The sequence below is a fragment of the Otolemur garnettii genome, unplaced genomic scaffold (assembly GCF_000181295.1).
Source record: "Otolemur garnettii isolate 467f Iridium unplaced genomic scaffold, OtoGar3 scaffold00138, whole genome shotgun sequence".
NCBI lineage: Eukaryota > Metazoa > Chordata > Mammalia > Primates > Galagidae > Otolemur > Otolemur garnettii.
Genome location: NW_003852533.1, coordinates 4247411 through 4270059, shown reverse-complemented (window position 1 = coordinate 4270059; position 22649 = coordinate 4247411). Strand labels below are relative to the sequence as shown.

The window sequence follows — 22649 nt, the reverse complement described above, 5'->3', positions numbered from 1 at the left end:
CTCCCTCAGCCTCCCAAGTAGCTGGGACCACAGGCGCCCGCCACAATGCCCAGCTATTTTTTGGTTGCAGCCGTCAATGTTTGGCGGGCCTGGGCTGGATTTGAACACGCCACCTTAGGTGTATGTGGCTAGTGCCTTAGCCATGTGAGCCATAGGCCTCGAGCCTTAACATATATTTTTAAAAATGAAACTATAGGTTCAAAGAATATGTGTATTTTAAATTTGTGATGTGCCATTGATTTCCCCTCCAACGAGATTGCACCTATTGACTCTTCTGCAAAAAATGTATTTGGATACATTTTTCTGCATCCTCAACAAACCTGAATGTCATCACAGTTTTTTTGACAGTTTGGTAGATTGTGAGTGGCTAACATTTTTTACAAAGGGCCAATTAGTAAATATTTTCAGCTTTCTGGGTCACACGATTTCTTTTCCAACTCAGCTTTGCCATTGCACAGAGGTAGCTACAGAGAAAGCATAAACAAGCCTGTGTGGCTGTGCCCAGTGAAACTTTACTCATCAAAGTAGGTGGGGATTGGATTTGGCCCATGGGCCATAGTTTGCTGACTCTTGTGGTAGGTGAAAATTATTATTATTATTATTATTTTTTGAGACAGTTTCACTTTGTTGCCCTCTGTAGAGTGCTGTGCCATCATAGCTTACAGCATCCTCAAACTCTTGGGCTCAGGCGATTCTCTTGGCTCAGCTTCCCTAGTAGCTGGGACTACAGGTGCCCACCACAATGCCCAGCTATTTTTGTTGTTGTTGTCTAGCAGGCCTGGGCTGAGTTTGAACCTATCAGCCCTGGTGCGTGTGGCTGGCACCCTAACCAGTGAGCTGCAGGGGCCCAGTCTATTCTCTTGTTTAGTTTGTATTTCTTTAGCTGTATCAGTGAAGGTGAGCAGTTCCTTTTGTTTATGACCCTTGACTAGGCTTTGCACTAGATGTTAGGGTGTACATGTCCAGACATTGTCTCGGTCCTCAAGAGTCGTTGTTTGGATGGGGAAGTAGGAAACACAGACCCTAAAGTGGTAAGCAAATGAATAGACTACAGTCTGTGGTAAATTCACTATAGAAAAGAAACAGGTGTGACTAGAAACTAGGGTTATAGTGGCAGCTATTTTAGTTAAGGAATGGCTAGGGAAAGAACTAAGGGAGATGGCAATTGAATTGTTCAAGGAGCTAGCCGGGTATATTAGCTAACTTTTGCTTTTTAACACCCCAAAACATAGTAGCTTAAAACAAATATTTATTATCTCATGTAATTTCAGAGGGTCAGGAATTTGGGAGCAGCTTTGCTAGATGGTTCTGACTTAGAATCTCTTCCGAGGCTCCAGTCAAAATGTTGCCCTGGGAATGCAGTCATCTGAGGCTTGACGGGGCTGGAGGATCTGCTGCTGGGGAGCCCCACTCACATGGGGTTGAGTGGAGGCCTTGGTTCCTTGCCAGGTGAACCTCTCCACAGGGCTCCAGAGGGCAAGTGCCTTCCTCTGGAGACCATCCCTGAGAAGGAGGGCGGAAGCTGCTGTGCTCATGACCCGGCGTGGATCACACACACCATTACTTCTTCCTGAGAAGCAAGTTGCCAAGTCAGCACTCAGGGGGAGGGGATTTAGGCCCCAGCTTTTGAAGCTACCATCCAATAATTTGTAGGCATATTTTAAATCACCCCCTCCCCCAAAGTCTTCCCTCTGGCCACTAATTATCTTTTCTCCAAGATTCTCCAAAATACTCCATTACAGCATCACGTCAAAGTGCAGAAGGATCTCACCATCTAAACCAAGCCCTGGTGTGGACGCAGTTCCCCTCAGAGACTCGTACCTAGAAAGACCAGTTATCTGTACCCCATACCTAGCATCCAATGGGGGATGCTGTTAAGAGATAGCTTTGCCAGTGTAATGCTTCTGAAAACTTTGCAGGTCTCCTGTGTTTTTTACTGGAGTTCACTCCAGTTGGCAAAAGCCACAGCCCTAGGGCTGTGCCTATGCTCAGCGAGTAGGGCGCTGGCCCCATATACTGAGGGTGGCAGGTTCAAAACTGGCCCCGGCTGAACTGCAGCAAAAAAATAGCCAGGCGTTGTGGTGGTGCCTACAGTTTCAGCTACTTGGCAGGCTGAGGTAAGAGAATCCCTAAGCCCAGGAGTTGGAAGTTGCTGTGAGCTGTGACACTACAGCACTCTACTGAGGGCAATAAAGTAAGACTCTGTCTCTATTTAAAAAAAAAAAAAAGCCACAGCCTAAAGTGTCGTATATGAACTTTGGCTAAGACTTCTAAGTGACAGCTTCCTTAAGCTTCTCAGAAGTTCTATTGTTTGATTGGTTTTGGGGGGCACAGTTTTGGATATTTGTGAGGTCTTAACTAAGGCTTTTACAGGTGCACTCCTACCGTCATGGTTTTCTTTAACGATTCGTCCTTCAGCTGTAGCTCTCTTGTGTGTTGGTGTAAGTAGGAAGAAGCTGGCAGGCTCCTTAACGCTCTCTGGAAAGCGCCTTAGTTTGATCACCCGTTTCATTAAACACATTTTCTACTTTTGTGTTACCACAGGTAACAGTGTGCTCAATTTTTTGTAAATATTTTTTCAGGTATTCTCTTTCCTCCACTTTGCTCCCTTTCTTTAAGCCTCCTCCTCTGAAGCTCAAAGGCATTGTCCTGCAGTTTCTCCGGGGCTCCCTCAGCCTCCACCTCTAAGACCTGCCAACCTCCCCCTCTCATCAGATACCAACTGATGCCTCTCCACTATTTTAGGTCTTTGGTTATGGCTGTGCTCCCACTTCCAGCTGCCAAACTATGTATTAATTTTCTATTTGCATGACAGATTGCCAGGAAACTTAATGGCTTAAAAGAATAAACATTTACTATCTGTTTCTGAGGGTCAGGAATTGGGGTAGTTCTATATATCAGAAAATTTTAATAAGTATTTTTTAATCACTAGGCCATGGAGGTAATTTATGAATGATGATAAAATATTATGAAAGTAAGAATTTCCTGTTGTATAGAAACTAGAGGCAGAGATACTATAAATGAGAAATAAAAATTTTTGCCTCTCGTTTAAATTCTTTTTTGTTGTTGTAGTTTTTGGCCCGGGCCGAGTTTGAACCTGCCACCTCTGGTATATGGGGCCCGTGCCTTATTCCTTTGAGCCATAGGCACTGCCCTGCCTCTAGTTTGTAAAGTAATATATAGAAGTAAGTTTAGAAATATAGAAAGTGGGCAGCGCCTGTGGCTCAGTGAGTAGGGTGCCGGCCCCATATACCGAGGGTGGCAGGTTCAAACCCGGCCACGGCCAAACTGCAACAACAACAACAACAAAATAGCCAGGCGTTGTGGTAGGCACGTGTAGTCCCAGCTACTTGTGAGGCCGAGGCAAGAGAATCGCCTAAACCCAGGAGTTGGAGGTTGCTGTGAGCTGTGACGCCACGGCACTCTACCCAGGGCAATAAAGTGAAACTCTGTCTCTAAAAAAAAAAAGAAATATAGAAAGTAAGTTTATATATTATTTACCTTTAAGGATAGTTTCATTTTGGGTAAACATTTTTACTGCTGTGGAAATTAAAACTTAAAAAAATTAATACCCTGAGCAAGAGCTAGAACTTGTCTTCTACTAAAAATAGAAAAACTAGCCACGTGTGGTAGGTGCCTATAGTTCCAGCTACTGGGGAGGCTGAGGCAGGAGGATCACTTGAGCCCAGGAGTTTGAGGTTGCAGGGATGACATGGTACTCTACTTGGGAGATAGAGTAAGACTGTCTCCAAAAAACCAAAAATAATAATAACGTCTGTGCTTTCTGTTTGTGCTTTTCAGATTGAGATGAACCATTCTTTACAGACATTCCTCAAAAATGTTCTCTTTTAGTCTTCTGCTTTGTTTGCTCTTGTGTATGAATAAGCATTTAGTCCTTTATTTTAATGAAAGCATTCACATTCTGGCCCATTAACTTAATTTTTTTAAGCTGGTGCTTTTTGGAGGGGCAGCTATCTTTTATAGTTTTTTAATTACTTTGGAAGCTTTCTCTAGTTTTACTTACAGATTATATTATTTAGATTCAGATTTAAAAGAATGTATGTAAAAATCTTAATTTTTCTAAGAAGAAATTTGATTTTACTTCTCTATGATGAATGCTTAATAAAATAGTCATGCGTAACTTTTTTTCTCTTTCAGCCTTTCTAAGGAAAGTCTACAGCATCCTTTCTCTGCAAGTTCTCTTAACTACAATGACTTCTACAGTGTTTTTATACTTCGAGTCCATACGGGCATTTGTACATGAAAGGTGAGGTGATGACATGATTCTGCATCATTTTTAGACATTACATATGATTAAAAGGGCATATTGTAAGCAAAGTTCTTTTATTTTTTTCTATTAACTTTTGAGGTTAAAATGTAAATAATTTCATTAAGTAACTCTTATAAAAATCAGCTTAATTTTTTTTAGTGAAGGAAAATGTTTCACTACATGTTTAGGTAGCTCTAAAGTAAACTTATTAGCTTATATTAGCTCACAGTTTCTTAGGGTTAAACCCTCATCTCCTGGAATACTGTTGAGAATTTTTGCAGCATGTATTTTTTCTGTCATAATTTTTTGATTTTATTAGGTGATGTGCCCTGTCCCTAAAGCCTAAGACAGTGGTTGGACAAAAAGGGACTTGGCCATGTGCAGTGGCTCACACTGTAATCCTAGCTCTCTTGGAACCTTAGGTGGATGGCTTGCTTGGGCTCATGAATTTGAGCCCAGCCTGAGCAAGAGTGAGACCCAGTCTCTAAAAATAGCTGGGCGTTGTGTTGGGCCCCTATAGTCCCAGCTACTAGGGAGGCTGAGGCAAGAGAATCACTTGAGCCTAGGAGTTTGAGGTGGTTGTGAGCTGTGATGCCACAGTACTCTACCAAGAGCAACAAAGTGAGACTCTGTCTCAAAAAAAAAAAAAAGAAAAAAGTAGGCGGTGCCTGTGGCTCAAAGGAGTAGGGTGCTGGCCCCATATACTGGAGGTGGTGGGTTCAAACCCAGCACTGGCCAAAAACTGCAAAAAAAAAAAAAAAAGATTATAGTTGTATAGTGATAAATACCCTAAAAAGTACTTAGGTTTAAAATTTATTATTTGATATCTTTTTTCTATTTTTGTTAACAAAAATTAGTTTGCCAATTGCAGACATTATTCCAATAGGCTAAACATTCATTCATCAAACAGAAAGAGTCTCCCCTTTCTCTGTCCTGCTGTGACTGTTCACCTCATGCTGCTCAGAGTTCCCAGATGTTAAATAATTTGATAGTTTGATGTGAATAATTCTAGTTTTTTTCCTGTACTTTTATAAACACATAAAATTGATACATTTTATTAAACTGGATACAAGTGCTCATGTTTTGTTTTGTTTTTAACTTGAAAACTTTTAACTTCATGTTTTCCAGTCCTGCCTTAATTTTGCTGTTTGCCTTTGGCTCTTTGGGCTCCATTTTTGCATTGACTTTAAACAGACATAAGCATCCCCTTAACCTGTACCTGCTCTTTGGATTTGTGAGTATTGTCAAAATACTTCAAGACACATTCCTGAGTTTTAAATATATTTGTTGGGTCCCATCTGGGGTGCTACTTGTTGGGGCCTGGGACTGGCCAGGTCTCTGGCCTCAGCTTATCTGTTGTCCTGGTAGACTGGACTGCTGTGCTATCTTGCTTGGGAACAATTACCCTTAGGTACCTGAGGACTATTCATCGTAGCAGAAAGGAGAGAGAGAGAGAAAGACAGTCTTTGAGGGACAGAAACAGACTTTATAGGAGCGTAAATCTTAGCAGTCTTCTGGGAGAGACACCGGGCTGATGGCCTGCGGGCAGGAGAAGTGAATAAGTCAGAGTGAGCTAGTCTGTGGAAAATCGTGTGCTCCCCGACTGCCTTCTCCTGCAGCTTCTTACAGACGTGATTCTGTGGCCACTTAGACCACAGGTGTAGTGACTGCCAATCACTGATGTTCTCGTCTCCCAAGCTCTCGTGTTAAGAGAGCCGAATGCCTTCTCCATGCCCTTATCACCAAGGTGTTACATTACGGAGATGTTACAGGTGTTTCTTATAGCGTGTTCTGAGCTTAACTCTGGCTGCTTGATCCCATGAGCTATATGGTCTGGTACAGATATTTATTTAATTGAACACATATGCATATATAACAATAGCAGAACAAAATTAGTGAGACTTTATTTCAGTTAGAGTATTTTAGAAAATTACTTAGAAGCAGTCATTTAGAATTTTTAGCTTTTTTTTTTAGACACAGAGTTTCAGTTTCTCGCCCTTGGTAGAGTGCTGTGGCATCACAGCTCACAGCAACCTCCAGCTCTTGGGCTTAGGTGATTCTCTTGCTTCAGTTGCCTCTTGGTATATGGGGCTGGTGCCCTACTTACTGATCCATAGGGCACCACCTTGTCGTTTAGAATTTTTAATGGTGTCAGTTTAAAAGGTTTTTCTACTATTAGCAGACAGTGGAAAAAAGTGCTGACCTGGAATCAAATGATGTAGCTTTGCTACTCTCTGATCATATGACAGTCAGCAAGGCATTCGGCTTTTCTGTCCTTTTTTTCTCATCTGTAAAATGCAAATATTAAGGTAGATATTCCCTGTGATACTTTCTACTTCTAATAATCTCTGATTTTCCTGAGAAAAAATTATAATATTGCCTTAATTTCATAGAACTTAAACCTTTATGATTAACTACTCCATATTATTTTTATCTTATCACTCTGTTCTTTCTAAGGACCATTTTGCACAAATGATGTGCTTTACTGACTATTTAAAAAGTATAGTTGGGAGAACCCAACATTAAGTGACATTTGTTGAGACATTTGTGAACATCAAAACCTAAACTATCACCTGCAAAAAATCAGTCTTAGAATATGACCAGAATGAGTTGGTAAGGCTCAAGTTATATATTTTTAAAATTATTTTGCCTTTTCTCAGATTGCATTCTGACTTAAAAATTTACTTTAAAACATTCTAAACTATTATTTGTAGTCAAATAAAAAAGCTGAGCAGATTAAAATGCTTTAAACTAAGGAAAGTTTATGAATCTTGGTAGTGACTTTGTGTTTGTGTGAAAGCTCCTGACTGGACAGTCAAGTGTAGATTCAGCCCCAGGCGCTGTCGCTGGCAAGGTAACAGGCCATGATGGTCTAAGAGCGCAGGAACCCACCACCCAGATCCGCGTGTCTCACACAGAGGAGCTGGAGGGCAGTTCCGGCTGGATGGTGTATGATGTTCAGCAGCTGGGTTTTGTGGTCTTCCTCTCTGTCATTGCCATGTGTCTCTTCTCTGCCTCAGTTGTCCCTACACGTTGCTTTTGATTTTCCTACGTACACCATTAGCTTCAGTGCCTTTTGCCACTGCTCCCCCTCTGAGCTGAGTGCAGAGCCGAGTCAGACGGACTCTGATGGGTTGGTAGTTGCTGGCACAGGTCACATGTAGGTTATTGGCCAGGATGTGGGTTGCCGGGTCTCAGTCCAATGCAGCTCCTGGTGTAGTTGGCTGTGTCCCAGGAGAAAGGGAGGAGGTACAGAGGGAAACTAGGTTGTGTGAAATTCCTCTTCACATCCACAGGTAGCCTCCTCTCAGAGAGATGTGACTTCCATCACGGAAGAGGGTGTGGCCAACTTGTACCAAGAGGGAGGGGCCCCCAAGAAAAGCCTCAGCTGAGGCTCCGGGACTGGGGCTCAAGCAGCTAAGGCGCCAGCCACATACACCTGAGCTGGCGGGTTCAAATCCAGCCTGGGCCCACCAAACAACAATAATGGCTGCAACCAAAAAAAAAAAAAAATAGCCAGATGATGTGGCGGGCACCGGTAGTCCCAGAAAAGCCTCAGCCAGACCCTTGTAGGCAAGGGAGTCACTCAGCACAGGTCAGCCCAGAGGAGGAGACGGCGAGGTGTGTTGGATACACAGAGGGCAGTTTTTCAGATGACTCAGGCCTTTCACTCTCAAGGTGTTGGGCCCCTCCCATCAGAATGACAAAGGAGGGCATCTCTGTCTTGCCCTAGATGGGTGTGTGTGTATAGTACACACAAATGTTTTAAACTGGGGTCCTCAAACTTTTAAACAGGGGGCCAGTTCACTGTCCCTCAGACCGTTGGAGGGCTGGACTGCAGGCCGTGGGACGAGTCAGCTGCTAAGCAGGACAGGCAGCGGCAGCAAAAACACCCGGTGGGCCAGAAAATGTCCTCAGCGGGCCACCTGGGCCATAGTTTGAGGACGCCTGGTGTAGTAGATGGTCCCTGAATTAAAAACGTTCAGTTTAGGACTTTGTGACAAAGATAACGACCCCTGTGGGGTCACATTTAACTGCTAGAAATTAGAAAATGAAAATGAGGGAGTATGAGTCTCACGTGCATTAGTTAATTTCAGTTTCTTTTTATTAGACGCTGTCGGAAGCCCTGACTGTGGCTGTTGTTGGTAAGTTGTAACAGCACTTTCGTGTATCCCAGTGACTTTAATGTGGGTCATCTTGCAGGTAATAAGGTGTTTGTTTCTGAAGTTTAATATGAACTGGATGGTCATTGTGCAACCACTGAAGGAAGTTTGGTCTGTATTCAGTGAACCCACAATAATGTGCCCCAAGGTAATGCAGATTTGCATATAAAACAGTTGGTGGTTGGTTCTTGCCCTCTGTGGGGTAGGTAGCATGGAAGGCTGGGTGGATGGCTCATACCTTTGACCCCAGCACTTTGGGAGGCCGAGGCAGGAAGACTGCTTGAGGCCAGGAGTTTGACACCAGCCTGACCAATGTAGCAAGACCCCATCTCTACAAAAAATAAAAATCAGCCAGGTTTGGTGGCGTGTGCCCATGGTCCCAGCTACTCAGAGGGCTGAAGCAGGAGGATCAGTTGAGCTCAGGAGTTTGAATGGTGGCCCATCTGAAATCACTCCAATATTTTTCTTGCCCAATTGTCTTGAATTGGGCTGATAAACTTAGTGAAACTAACCAGTGGTTGCTGGAATTGCTGTTACTGTCTAGGAATTCTTAGCCCTATAGAAGACCCAGAATAGACAATCTGGGTCATAATAGATGATCCCCACATGGTGAAAAGCTGCAGGTAGGACCGGGGAGTGAGAATCACTCTGTAGTGACCTAACTCCTGACCAGCTGCCTCTGTCTGGTCTCTGCAGTCATCTCATTAACTTCATAATACTGTGAGCCCCTTGTCTTGTATCAATCAATTTTTCACAGATGGTTTATTGTATTGTGGTTGTAGTTTTACTGTACTGATATAATCAACACTGGATAAGAAATCTTTTCATAGTTGTTTTTTTTTTTTGAGATGGAGCCTCAAGCTATCCCCCTGGGTAGAGTGCCATGGCATTACAGCTCATAGCAACCTCCAACTCCTGGGCTCAAGCGAGTCTCCTGCCTCAGCCTCCCAAGTAGCTGGGACCACAGGCGCCCGCCACAACGCCTGGCCATTGTTTGGTTGCAGCCATCATTGTTGTTTGGTGGGCCCGGGCTGGGGATTCGAACCCACCACCTTAGGTGTATGTGGCTGGTGCCTTAGCCGCTTGAGCCACAGGCGCCGAGCCTCATAGTTGTTTTTATTGGCGAGTAGTACAAGGGAAAATTAAGCACTTCTGTTAAATGCCAGGGAAAGCTATTTTATAGTATTTATATGCATTTTAATCTGTTTTACTTTTACAGTTACTTTCTATGATGTCTATATTATTCTGCAAGCTTTTATACTGACTACAGCAGTATTCCTTGGTTTGACTGCATATACTCTACAATCTAAGAGAGATTTTAGCAAATTTGGAGCAGGGTAAGTTATATATTCTTGGATAAAATAGAAAGATACCTTTACTGTTTCATGAGGCATTGAGAGAAGAGCTATACTGCTAGTTTGGGTCAGTGCCTTGTGTGACGCAGGGTGACAAGAGAGTGTTTCTGAGTACAGGGCCAGGCCTGCTCTCCAGAGCACTCGAGGAGATGGAAAGTGGCTGAGTCATTTGCTCCCTCTCTAGTGAAAAGGAAATAAATGCCAAAAACAAAAAAATAGGCTTTCCAGAGAGACTAACATGGGTGCTTTATGAGCAGTGTGGAACTTATTGAAGTTATTTGTCTTTGTCTTAATATAAATGTTACCAAGACCATCCACAACTTTGTGGAAAAGCAGTGCTTAGCTCAGAAGTTAAAATGTCTGCATGAACTTTCAACCTTTTGATCTATCTGGATTAACCTGAATGCTTCGAATGTGCTTAGAATGGCTGTTTCTGTTAGGATGGGGTGCTGTGTCACGGTTACCTGCAAGGGCGCCTCGGCTCTGCCCTGGGCTCTCAGTGGCGTTCTTTTGGCACACAGTTGCCCCACGGTTTTCTGTTCTTTTTCCTGTTACAACATTGAATATTTACAAAAGTCTACTCTTGCAAAACTTACTTTCCATACCCTCCCTCTTTTTATTTTGGTAACCCAAATTACTGGCAGTCTCTATAGGGATAAAATAGAGTTGGTCAGCCAACAGAGACAGTTGTGCAAGCTGTTTAAATGGTTTTTTTAGGGGGGAGGGGAAAGGGGGACTGGGTATACTCCCACCTAATGGGCACAATGGAGGGGCACCTGGCAGGCCTTCCTGGGACGGGACACACTCCAACAGGGACTCTACCTAACCAATACAAACTCTGTACCCTAATCGTTAGCACCTTCACATTACTCTGAAATAAAAATAAACTAAATAGCTTTGTTGGAATGGAGTTAGAGGCACCGTTTTCTTGGTTCTTTCCTTTCCTGGGGAGATGTTTGTGCGCATCTGTGTGGTGGGGGTGGTGAGAGGTCTGTGCTGGGCCTGCTTCCTGTCCTGGTTTTCAGCTCTTCTCTCCCCTCCTGTCCCTTCCAGTGTTGTCTCTAACTCTCGTTCTGAGAAACAACCGCCCTTATACTGTAGCCTCTTCATGATAAATACACATTTATAGATAAAACTGATACTACACTTACCATATATAGATGAGGCCAAATACTTCTGAAGACATATCTGTGTCTGTTTCTGATAATTCTTACGATATTTTATTTCCTTATGTTTGGTTACTTTTAACTATGCAATTGCCCTTAAAATTATTTACTGAATTTCTTTGGGGCCTAAGTTTAAGGTGCTTCCCTCCATAGCCTGTGGGCAGCTGCTGGGACACTCAAGATTGGCCCACTGGGAGCTGAATTTATGGCTTAGATATTTTCTTCACTACCAAGGTTGTGAATTTAGACTGCATGTGGGCAGAGGGATGTGTTGTGGTGGCTGCTGCTTCTTTTTTTAAGAGATAAGAGTCTCACTTTATCGCCTTTGGTAGAGTGCCATGGCATCACAAAGCTCACAGCAACCTCCACCTCCTGGGCTCAGGCAATTCTCTTGCCACAGCCTCCCGAGTACCTAGGACTACAGGTGCCCACCACAAGGCCCGGCTGTTTTTTGTTGTTGCAGTTTGGCTGGGGCCAGGTTTGAACCCACCACCCCTTGGTATATGGGGCCAGCACTTTACTCACTGAGCCACAGGCACCGCCCGTGGTGGTGGCTTCTTACACATGTTTTGTCTCCCTTTACCCCTGCTCAGTGCACTGATAACTTTCCTTGTACCCCTGTGTAGGAGTGGGAGGTAATAATGTCTGTCTGCCCAAACATTCAGGGCATAAGCTTTGCAAGTTCAGCTGTAGGACTGGCAAAAATAAATTGTCCTCCTCTTTCTCAACAAGCAGCACAGAACAAGAAATAACCTTAAAGTTGATGTGCTGGTAAACTAGCTTTGGGGGGGAAAAGCAAGCTCTGATCTGTAGCACTTACTTATTTCTGTGGTATGTTAAATATGTCCACCATGGCCTGTTTTAAGCTTTTGACATTTTAACAACTGACTTGCAAGATTCCTCTTACAAGCTACCACAAGCTGGCTGTCCCACACCAAGGCAAGTACCCAAAGTTACGTGTAGTTCCCAAGTTTAACACCTTTTGTGAGAAAACTACTGCAGGGCGATAGTGCCTGCTTTTCTGTGGTGATTCTCCAGCCTCGGTCACTTCCTCCTATGTATGCGCCCAGCAGAAATCAGCTAGAGGCGCTAGGGGAGTCCTGTGCATACCACCCCAACACACGAGTGTTTCCCATGTAGAGACGTAAATTCCCTGTAAATTCTTGGTCTCCCAGAATTCTGAATTCTTGTCTCAACTCAAAACCACAAGGCCCTATGTGGGTTCTTGTCCCTGTGTCTTGGCCTAGAGACTCTGGCTGGGCAGTCACAGGGCTCACCCTCTCTGTCCACCTGACCCCAGCGACACTCTCCTGTGCTGCTTGCTGTTCGGGGTCTGGAAGCTGCTGTTTCTTAGGTTTTGTCTGGTTTTGAAGAGGGAGGATAAATTTCGCCTTTGTAATTCCTTGTGGCCCAAAACAGCAGACATGTCCCATGTTTGATGACAAAGCACTGACTTCTTAGATGTCCTTTGTTATGTAACTGTATTTTACATATACATGCAACAACTGAATTATCACTCATACAGTTACAGCCCTGTTGAGTTTGTACTCAACAAACTCTATAATAATGAATTCTATAATAGTGAATGAATTCTATAATAATGAAACTCTATAATGAATTCTATAATAAATAAGAATAACACAGAAGGTACATTGTTATCTTTGGTTCACAGAATAACTTGCTATTAGTATTTGGTTTAAAAATGCAGTCCTGGCTCAGCGCCTGTGGCTCAAGTGGCTAAGGCGCCAGCCATATACACCTAAGGTGGCGGGTTCGAATCCCCAGCCTGGGCCCACCAAACAACAATAACGGCTGCAACCAAAAAAAAATGGCCAGGCGTTGTGGCGGGCGCCTGTAGTCCCAGCTACTTGGGAGGCTGAGGCAGGAGACTCGCTTGAACCCAGGAGTTGGAAGTTGCTGTGAGCGTGATGCCATGGCACTCTGCCCAGGGGGATAGCTTGAGGCTCTGTCTCAAAAAAAAAAAAAATGCAGTCCTATTTCCTTTGTTCATGTATTATTTTCAAGAGGATTTTGTAAATCTCTGAATTAAAATCTAATGATATTTATGCTTATCACCATATTTTGTGTTCCAGTTGAAAACTTTAAAAATGATACTGTTAACTACAAAAACAAATGTTGAATTTGTTAAATTTCTTAAAAAAAATTCAAAATGGGTATTGTATGTTTGTGAGTTCTTGCATTTTAATTATTCTTTGGCAAAAATCGGGATGGATTTGTTTCTTCAGAAAATGTTGAATGGTTTTACAATGTCTTTTTGTAAGGAACACTATTCTAAATTATTAAAATTTTGTTTTTATAGTCTGTTTGCTGGTTTGTGGATTTTATGCTTGTCAGGATTCTTGAAGGTAAGTTATGTTGTAATGGTTAAATTAAAATATAATTCTGGCTATGTCAATATACACAACCTTAAGAAGCCATAAGAGATACTCTTAGGATAGGACACTTAGTTCTACTATCTAGAACATTTGTATATAGAATGGCTATAATCTCTTTAAAAGTCAGTCTTGTCTTTACTATTGATTAAAAGAAGAACGAACAAATGATTTAAATTACATAGAACGAGGCCTTTTTTTTTTTTTAGAGACAGTCTCACTTTATCACCCTCCGTAGAGGGCTGTAGTGTCACAGCTCACAGCAACCTCCACTCCTGGGCTTAGGCGAGTCTCTTGCCTCAGCCTCCCCAGTAGCTGGGATTACAAGTGCCCACAACACCCAGCTGTTTTTTTTGTTGCAGTTTGGTCGGGGCTGGGTTCAAACCTGCCACCCTCAGTATATGGGGCCGGTGCCCTACCCACTGAGCCACAGGTGCCACCCCCGAGGCCTTTACTTTTAACTAACAACTTGTAATCACTCATTTCATTCTGAAAAAAGAGATATACTTTAAAATAATTTATATTTGGAATGCCACTGTTCAGAGTCAAGTGGGCAGTTTTAACCAAAAGGAAGATGTCCACACATTCGTCCTTCCCTCCAACAGAACAGGCTTGGACTTGCTTTGCTTTTTCCTGCTTTTAACATTTGTTTTCTAAGTTTCACACCATTATTAAATATGTGTGTTGAGGTGGGCCACTGGGGGAAAGTAACTTAAGTATTCTTAAAACTGTTCTTAAACACTCAACAGATCTTTAAAATCTCTTGCCTACAGCTATTTTTTTATAATGAAACAATGGAGTTGGTCTTGGCTGCTGCGGGAGCCCTTCTTTTCTGTGGGTTCATCATCTATGACACACATTCACTGATGCATAAACTGTCACCTGAAGAGTACGTGCTGGCTGCCATCAGCCTCTACTTGGATATCATCAATCTATTCCTGCACCTGCTGCGGTTTCTGGAAGCAGTTAATAAAAAGTAATTGAAAACAGTACATAGAAACTGTTTCATTAAACAATAAAGTCTGAAATATAATGAATTCTTTCTTTGATGATTTGTGTCCTTTGTACTTCTGTGCTTAAAATCTTACTATTCTTTATGGTGTCTCATCTCTAAATCCTTGATTTAGAATCGCAGGTAAGAGGTATCAAAATTCCATTTACAATTCTTTTAAATCCTAAATTGGCCATACATAGCTCTTCATTTGCAATTAAAAAATAATTCTTGGATCAAAATAAAATGTAATACTAAAAAGTGTAAATCTCTTTTTGCTAGACTTTAATCTCATACAGAAAGGAAAAAATTTAAAAGATAAATTCCACCATTATTCAGTATTACATTAAAATGCTGGCTTGGTGCCCATAGCACAGTGGTTACGGTGCTGGCCACATACAAAATTTAAAAGATAAATTCCACCATTATTCAGTATTACATTAAAATGCTGGCTTGGTGCCCATAGCACAGTGGTTACGGTGCTGGCCACATACACTGAGGCTGATAGGTTCCCAACTAGCCTGGGCCAGCTAAAAGACGACAACAAAAAAATAGCTGGGCGTTGTGGCGGGCACCTGTAGTCCCAACTACTTGGGAGGCTGAGGAAAGAGAATCGCTTAAGCCCAAGAGTTTGAGGTTGCTGTGAGCTGCGACGCCACAGCATTCTACTGAGGGTGATGTAGTGAGACTTTCTCCCCGCCCCCCCCCCAAAATTGCTAATGATAGTTTGTTATAAAATGATATATTAAAGATCTAGATAAAGTATAGGTTTCATTTAAAAATTATAGCATGGGCTCGGCGCCTGTAGCTCAACTGGCTAAGGCACTAGCCACGTAAACCTAAGGTGGTGGGTTCGAATCCAGCCCGGACCCACCAAACAATGACAGCTGCAAACAAAAAAAAAATAGCTGGGCTCCTGTAATCCCAGCTACTTGGGAGGCTGAGGCAGGAGACTCGCTTGAGCCCAGGAGTTGGAGGTTGCTGTGAGCTGTAATGCCATGGCACCCTGGGGACAGCTTGAGGCTCTGTCTCAAAATAAATAAATAAATAAATAAATAAAAGTTATAGCATGCTAATGTGGTTAGAGGACCCCCAAATATACTAGTTTCTCTGCCATTAAGTATATATAATACACTTCAAAATGAGTATGTTTGGAGTATGTCTTGTGCTGTCATTTGTTGGCCCACACGGCACATTGTGTGGGTCCACCAGGAACCACTGAAACCTTGTTGAATCTCCCACTGCACTAGTTGGCTAGGGCTGTCATAACCCAGAATCACAGGCTGGATGGCTTCAACATGTTTTCAGGTAGTTCTGGAGGCTAAAGTCCAAGATACAGTGCTGTCAGGGCCATCTATAGATGGCTGAGCTCTCACTTCCTGTTATGAGGACACCTGTTAAGAGAAGGGGCCAGGCCCATCTTAACCTCACTTTCCCACATGGTGGGTGTGTCTTTCCCACCTACTATGCTGAAATAAGTTAGCAGTATTGATTTCACCTCATGTGCTCTTCAGATACTCATTTGACTTTATTACCATCACTTCACTTTTGGATACCCAAGTATGTGATGGGGTGCCGCTCAGTTTAACAGCACAGTGGGTAAGGACATCTGGATCAGATGCCCTGCTCTGCAGCCAGCTGCTCACAGGACACTCAACATGTCTCTCCTCCTTCCTTAGGTCTTTGTCTCATCTTTGTAATGGGAATAATAATGCCTATTTTGGGGGGCCATTACAAGGACTGATAGATATACCAAGTAAACAAAATGCTTAATGTCCGCTCCTGGTAGTAATGCTATTTTCAATCCAAAGACAGAATGGTATGTATTCTGACTAAAGACACTAAGTAATCAAAAGCAGACTTGACACTTAAAACATGTAAAATGATGTTTTTTCACTAATTTTTTTGTTTAGGAAACGTTTTCCATAAAAATGTTAACATATAATGAATTTATTCTTTGTCAATAACTTAAATTTTCCAAAAAATTGTTCTAATTTCTGATGTATTATAATTAAAACTATAAAGGCATCCCAAGACTAAGAGGTTTGGAAATCTTAGGTGTAGATTATTTCATTTTATAAATGGACTGTAATTACTCATATATTCTTTAGTCAATGAACTTCTATATGGTTCCTTTCCTTACAATCATTATCAATGCTACTATGTAAGTCCCTGTACATGCCCCACCATGCATGGGTATAAGGTCACCTAGGCAGGGAATATACCTAGAACAATTTAAGGCATTGCTATTTGAAAGGTCATACATAACTTTAATTTTTTACTTCAAATAAAGGTAAAAATATACATAATCCAGAAACATTAAAAAGTGGAATTACGAGGACTTGGACATAGCAACTAGCAACTCAGAGTGCAAGGGACAAAGAACAGCCAAAGAGGTAGGAGGAAAACCAAGAAATGAGAGGGCAGTATCTGGGAACTTGTGTGCTTACTGAGGGTGACTTGGGAAAGTGCACAGTGGGTCTCCTATACCTGCTGCCCTCAATACCGCTCCTGTGATCAGTGGTGTCAACAGCCAGCTGCAGGCCTTTTTTGGTGCAGCTGGGAACTGAGATTCTCTTTTGTCTTTTCATTCTTTATAGAACTTTGTCTTGAAGTCCTCATTGAGGGAATAAGCAATGGGAGTGGGGTGTGGGGTCACTATCTGAATCCCAGAAGTCTTCCTGTTCCCACTAAAGGATGATGTGGATTAGGGCCCCCCTGACTTGTGTTCTTAGTACAGCAGACCTGGGTGGGGTTGCCACCTGTTCCAGGTGCTCAGCACTGCACCTCCAGCTCCACACCTGCCTTCCAGTTCTGTGAGGCTAAAGTCCCTGGACACAGCAGTTTGGCTTCCTTTGCAGATTTATCAGAGGTGTCCACAACAGAGCTCATGTTCAACTGTATGAATGATGGAGTGCATTAAGGAAGTTTAAATACACTAAGGCCATTTAACTATTTCATTACTACTTTTATGCACACTGGAGAAGGATGTAGGTAAAGAGGTTTTTTCAATAACACTGCACACGATTCAGTCTTTTAAAACAATTTTAACTACTATTTTATTTCTAGCCAGGCCAGGGACAATTTAGGAACAATTCTATTCTAAGTATATAATCAACAAAGGGGTGGAAGGGCTGTGGCCATGGGTTTGAGTTGGCCTGTGAGTCATCATAACTAAATCACAACCCAGGTGTAATAAAATCTTTCCTAAATGCTGCAGAATTCTAAGAGGTAACGAAGTCTGCTTAGCTTCATTTCCAGTGCTGCAGAGTCCTCAAGAGTGAGGCCCATTTCCTTATGCTTTGGAATTTGTCTGAGTTACTGTGTCACTGAAAGTAGACCCGCAGAGCTGCAGCTTCTGCTGCCATTTCCTCCTCTGATCTCCAAGAAGCCGGGGAGTCCTTCCCCTCTCTGTCATGTTTCTGGAGCTCATCATAGATGCTGTCATTCCTGCTGAAGTCTCCAGCCTTCCTGGGAAGCACGTGGACATGCACGTGCCTCACAGTCTGTCCAGCTTCAGGGCCGTCCTGCATGGAAAAGGTGAGAGAGGTCCCCTGGAAATGCTTCTCCACCACTGTCCCAACTCTCTGGGTCGCCAGAAACAAATCAGCCACTTCCTCTGGACGGAGGTCACAGAAGCGTTCCACTAACCGCAGTGGGCACACAAGGACATGTCCTGGCACCACAGGTTTCCTGTTCACGAGAGCGAAGGACAGTTCTGTTTTAAGAAAGACCACAGAGGGCTTAATGAGATGTTGGCCAAATCTGAATGACATTTCCTCACAGTTGAAGCCGTTCTGGAAGCTGAAGGTAACGAAGACGGTGCTGCTGGTTTGGTTTCTCGGCAGCCTCTCTCCTCTCCTCAGCCTGCGTGTAGCTTCCTTCTTACTTGCTGTGTCTTCTCATGGCCTTTTCTCTGTGTTCCTCGGATTCTGCTTTTTAAAGTGTTTGTAAAGCAGGACTGTGGCATGTATTTTAACACCACCACATCTTCATCACGATAAATTCTTTTCTCTTTTCTAGTAGCATAGTCTATTGAGGAGTTGTGGCCTGCTATGTTAAACAAGATGCACTAAGTTTGCACTATTTGAAATTAAGGTCTAAAATGCAATGTGCACATTTATTTTGGGGAAAAGTAGCTAAATTCTAATATGAAAGATTACAGTATATTGTTAACTTGCTAAAATACATTTGCTCTATAACAGTGTTTTTCAACCTTTTTTATCTCACAGCACACTTGAACGTAAAGTTAAACTTCCGCGGTACACTTAAATAATGCTGATTAACAAAAAAAGTGAAAAAAAAAAAAAGGATATACTTACTGCGCTCTGAACTTCTTTGGAAAATAGCTTAATGATCTTTAAGAACTTTCGTGGCATACCTAAGATCCTCTCATGGCACACCAGTGAAAATCACTGCTCTGTAAGAACTTAATCTTCCATTTAAAGAAATCAGGTTTCCCAAGCATGCTTCCTATTTCCATACCACATTATAAGTTCTTTTCAGTCTCTGTTAAAACAAAATAAAAATTCTTGTCTGAATTCATAAATTTCCATGCTACGCATGGTTTCTTAGAGAACATAAATTGTCTCAGAAAGAACTCTGCTTTACTGAAGCCAGAAGGAACTTGCCGGGTTGTCATTAAGGACAATTCCTTCCCTGTTTCTGGTTCATGTTGCAGGTCTGCAGAAAACACTGCTTATATAAGCAAACCGAAGTCGGAAAGCCGATCGGGAAAGGCTGCCGCGTGCCGAGCTCTTGTCCGCGCGCAGGCGGCTCGGCTCGGCTACCTCACTTCGCTCTAGGGACAAGGGATCCAGACTCTAGGACATTAATTACTCACCCCTGTCACGCACAAGTGTTGGAACCAAACACAACACGGACCGGTGTGGTTCCCAAGCCTGCGCCGTCTGCAACACGCGCAGAAGCGCCCCGCCGGGCTCAGCGCGGCCGGCCGGTAAGGACGTGACCAGAACCGCGCAGGGATGTCGTTTTAGGGTGGTAAAGGCTACTCTCAGGTTTCGGTCGCAACCCCGAGGTGTGCCTGACACGCAGGCAGGGGCACAAACAAGCGTACAATTGACGTGACCCTCGGGCGCGTCCGTGAGGCGTCACCGGAGCACCCGCAGGCTGCCAAGACGGGCTCCCCGCGCCCCGGACGGTTCGGTCCACGCGGCCTCGGGAGCCCCGGGCGGGGAGAGGTCGGCTGTGCCCTGCCTGGCGGGGCCCCGCTCCTCCCGCGCTGGCGTCTCGGGCCCACCGGGGCCGGGGCCTACCTGGGGCCGGTCTTCGATCCTCCCCTCCCACACCCGCCGCGGCTCGCACAGCCCCGAGCTCCGCGCCCCCAGGGCCCCGCCCCCCGGCTTCCGCTCCCGGCGTGCACTGCGCCCGCCGCGGGCCGACCCTGCCCGGAAGCCGGAAGCGCGGGACGTCCGGTCGGCGTTATCCGGCGGCGCGTGTTTCTGTGAGTGTCTAACGGGAGTCCGGGGCCCCGTGGGTGCGGCGGGTCCTGCGGGGGTCTGCCTGGCTGCCTCGAGGAGTGTCTCCAGTCTCGCCCCGAGCTGCGCCGGCGTGAGCCCCGGGGCGGCGGCCTCTGCGTGTTGTGGAAGCGGAGCCCTTGTTTCCCGGCCCGTCGAGGCTGCCTTCGCCCCTCGCGAGGGTCGGGTTATCGTAGACAGGGAACGGAGTGATTTGCGGTTCCCGCGTCCAGCAGGTGCTCGCAGAGCCTGTGCTGTACGTGCAGCCCTGTGTGCGGGGGCCCAGAGCCGAGCAAGACCCGGTAGCCTCCGACGGGGCCCGACAGAGCAGTGTCAGGCTGGGAGCCGACTAGGCGGGCGGAGACCTGACGCGGTCAGAGAAGGCGCTTAGCGACCGTGGTGACGGAGCCAGGCTTGGGAGGGCGCATCCCGGCCTGGGGACCGCCGTGGGAAGGCGCTGGACGGGACGCAGTTTGCGCTTCTTTTTCCTTTGGTTGCAGCTTGCTGGGGTGGAGGTGCCAGTGGTGGAGACGAAATAGAGTTCAGGGGGCAGCGGGCAGGACACACCAAGCCTCCTAGGTCTTGAATACATGACGGGGCGTTGTTAACTGTAAGAGGCAGTGGTGTGCTCTGAGTTTTTAGAAATTCAAACTAACAACCGACTGGGACTGAGGCGTGCAAGGGAAGCAAGAGTGGAAACAAATTTAAAGTAGTTACATTGGCTTAAGACGGTGGATAATGAAAATTGGGTGTGGGTGGTTATAAACTCACTTGCAGTTTGTAAGCTGTTGCATAAATGTTAGGTGATGAAGCCCTTTGCATTTCTAGGAAACTAATTTCTCCATCCCAAGAAAACTCACAGAGCTTTCAGAATTTGCTGGACCTATAGTTTGCCCCTGACCGCAAGAGTTTCACGGAGTGTGTTCTTAATTGTTATTTAATGGCTGTATGTGCCATGTTGATCTTCACATAAACTGCACATGAAGCTACCATAAATCATGAACGAGTTGAAGCATTTTCCCTTGCATTGCTCCCATTTTGTAGACTTACCTGTTGGCCTGATTTTCTAAGGATTTACTTTTTTACATATATAAATATGTATACACACATGTACAAATTATTTGTTTTTAACCTTTTTTTGTTGTTGTTCAGGTAAAACATGGCTAAAAGCTTACGAAGTAAGTGGAAAAGGAAGATGCGTGCTGAAAAGAGGAAAAAGAACGCCCCAAAGGAGCTCAGCAGACTCAAAAGCATTCTCAGAGTGGACAGGGATGTTCTGATGAAGGATGTCCAAGAGGTAGCAACTGTGGTAGTCCCCAGACATGACCAGGAGAACATGCAGAGTGTGGTGAAGGATGAAGACGGTAAGTTTATGAGCTTTATTAAAAAAAAAAAAAATTCTGTTTGGAGAATTCTGTTTACTTTTTTGACTCTTTTTTACCTATTACCAATCGCACCCTACTGATCTGTCATGTCCAACTTTTTATACTTTCAATGCTCACAGTGCTGTCAGAGATTTTATGTCAGACATGTTAGGCATGGTTTGCTCACTTGGGATGAGTGTCTCAGGAATGAATGCTGTACAGGAATAGACAAACCAAAACACACCCTAGGTGGAAGGTCATGCTGTACTCTTAGGGGTTAGGCAGGACAGGAGGGCTTCTTTTACTCTTTGCAAGATCTAGTCCCCATTTGGTGAGTCCTGTGCCCTTGTACTACTGCCCTGAAGATACAGGATTCACTGTATTTAATTTTGACAGATTCTAAGAATCTCTGAGTCTTAATCCTAGTTTAAAGTTGGAGGCTGTATATGATGCTGGTTTCAGTAGAGGAAAAATCTCATTGGTTTTCACATTCTAATGTACCAGTTTGGCAGCAAAGTAAACTAAGCAGTCAACACCCAGACTCCTAAAGTAGAAATATCTGTATTTGGTATTTTATGATCAATGTAGAGGACAGTATTCCTCAACCTTCAATCCGAGGAGTTTTCCTTTCCCATTCTTCAGAATGATCATTTTTATTTTTTTATTTATTTCATCCCTCTCCTACCTCATACAAATAAAAATTACAAAAAGCTTTTTACTTCAACTTCTGTGAAAAATGGAAGTAATCATCAGAAACACCCTCATTTTTCTACTGCCCAGTCATATAAAAATTTCAACATGCAGTCTGTTTTCCCTCTGTCATAAATGTTTTCTCAAAGGCTGGTTTCCCCACTTGTGTTTGGAATCTTCTCCCCATTACGTCCTCAAGGTCTAGACTCAGGTGTACCCTTGTCAGTCTCCTCTCTGGGTTCATTGCCAGCAGCATTAATGTGTCGGGGATGCTCCATCTCAAAACGGGAAGAAAGATTTTTACTCGCTCCATCTCACATTTCTCTCAGGCTTCCCTTGAAACTTCAGCTTCCCTTGAAACTTTCTGGCACACTTCACTGGCTGTCCCATTGGCCACATGCGTGCCACCTTGCCTGTTCATTCTTTTGTTGTTGAGGCAGAGCTCACATAACATAAAATTAATCTTTTAAAATGTGCAGTTCAGTGGCATTCAGTATATACCTGTTGTACAGTCATCACCTCTAATTCCAAGACATTTTCATTGCCTTGAAAGGAAACCTTGTACCCTTGGACAGTTGCTTCTGCTCACTCTCACCCTCTGACAACTGCTGTGTGTTTCTGTGTCTATACAGGTCCCTGTTCTGGGTATTTTATGTAAGTAGAATCTTACACCCGTGACCTTTTGTGCCTGATTTGCTTCACTTAGCGTTACAGTAACACTTTGAGGGTCACCCCCATGGACCGGTATCAGCACCTCTTTCCTCTTTTTTTTTTTTTTTT

The 22649-nt window shown here is 43.9% G+C and overlaps 3 protein-coding genes across 3 annotated transcripts in view; 2 read left to right on the top strand and 1 right to left on the bottom strand.

Moving 5' to 3' along the window:
• Positions 1-14396, top strand: part of TMBIM4 (transmembrane BAX inhibitor motif containing 4) — a 16297-nt gene extending 1901 nt beyond the window's left edge. The window contains exons 2-7 of the mRNA XM_003798534.3: positions 4159-4267; positions 5399-5504; positions 8382-8415; positions 9653-9770; positions 13275-13320; positions 14121-14396. Coding sequence (XP_003798582.1) covers positions 4159-4267; positions 5399-5504; positions 8382-8415; positions 9653-9770; positions 13275-13320; positions 14121-14327 — 620 coding nt within the window. The 3' untranslated portion in view covers positions 14328-14396. The remainder of the gene's footprint in view (positions 1-4158; positions 4268-5398; positions 5505-8381; positions 8416-9652; positions 9771-13274; positions 13321-14120) is intronic.
• Positions 14397-17380: 2984 nt separating this feature from the next.
• FHIT (fragile histidine triad) lies at positions 17381-18690 on the bottom strand. The gene is made up of 2 exons (XM_012810582.2): positions 18661-18690; positions 17381-18391 (listed from the first exon to the last, which is right to left on the bottom strand). The coding sequence occupies exon 2, from the start codon at positions 18112-18114 to the stop codon at positions 17665-17667; it is 450 nt and encodes a 149-aa protein (XP_012666036.1). The 5' UTR covers positions 18115-18391; positions 18661-18690; the 3' UTR covers positions 17381-17664.
• A 1068-nt stretch (positions 18691-19758) lies between these two features.
• Positions 19759-22649, top strand: part of LLPH (LLP homolog, long-term synaptic facilitation) — a 6401-nt gene continuing 3510 nt past the window's right edge. Inside the window, exons 1-2 of the mRNA XM_003798532.3 lie at positions 19759-19802; positions 20968-21179. Of these exons, the coding sequence (XP_003798580.1) occupies positions 20975-21179 (205 nt within the window). The 5' untranslated portion in view covers positions 19759-19802; positions 20968-20974. The remainder of the gene's footprint in view (positions 19803-20967; positions 21180-22649) is intronic.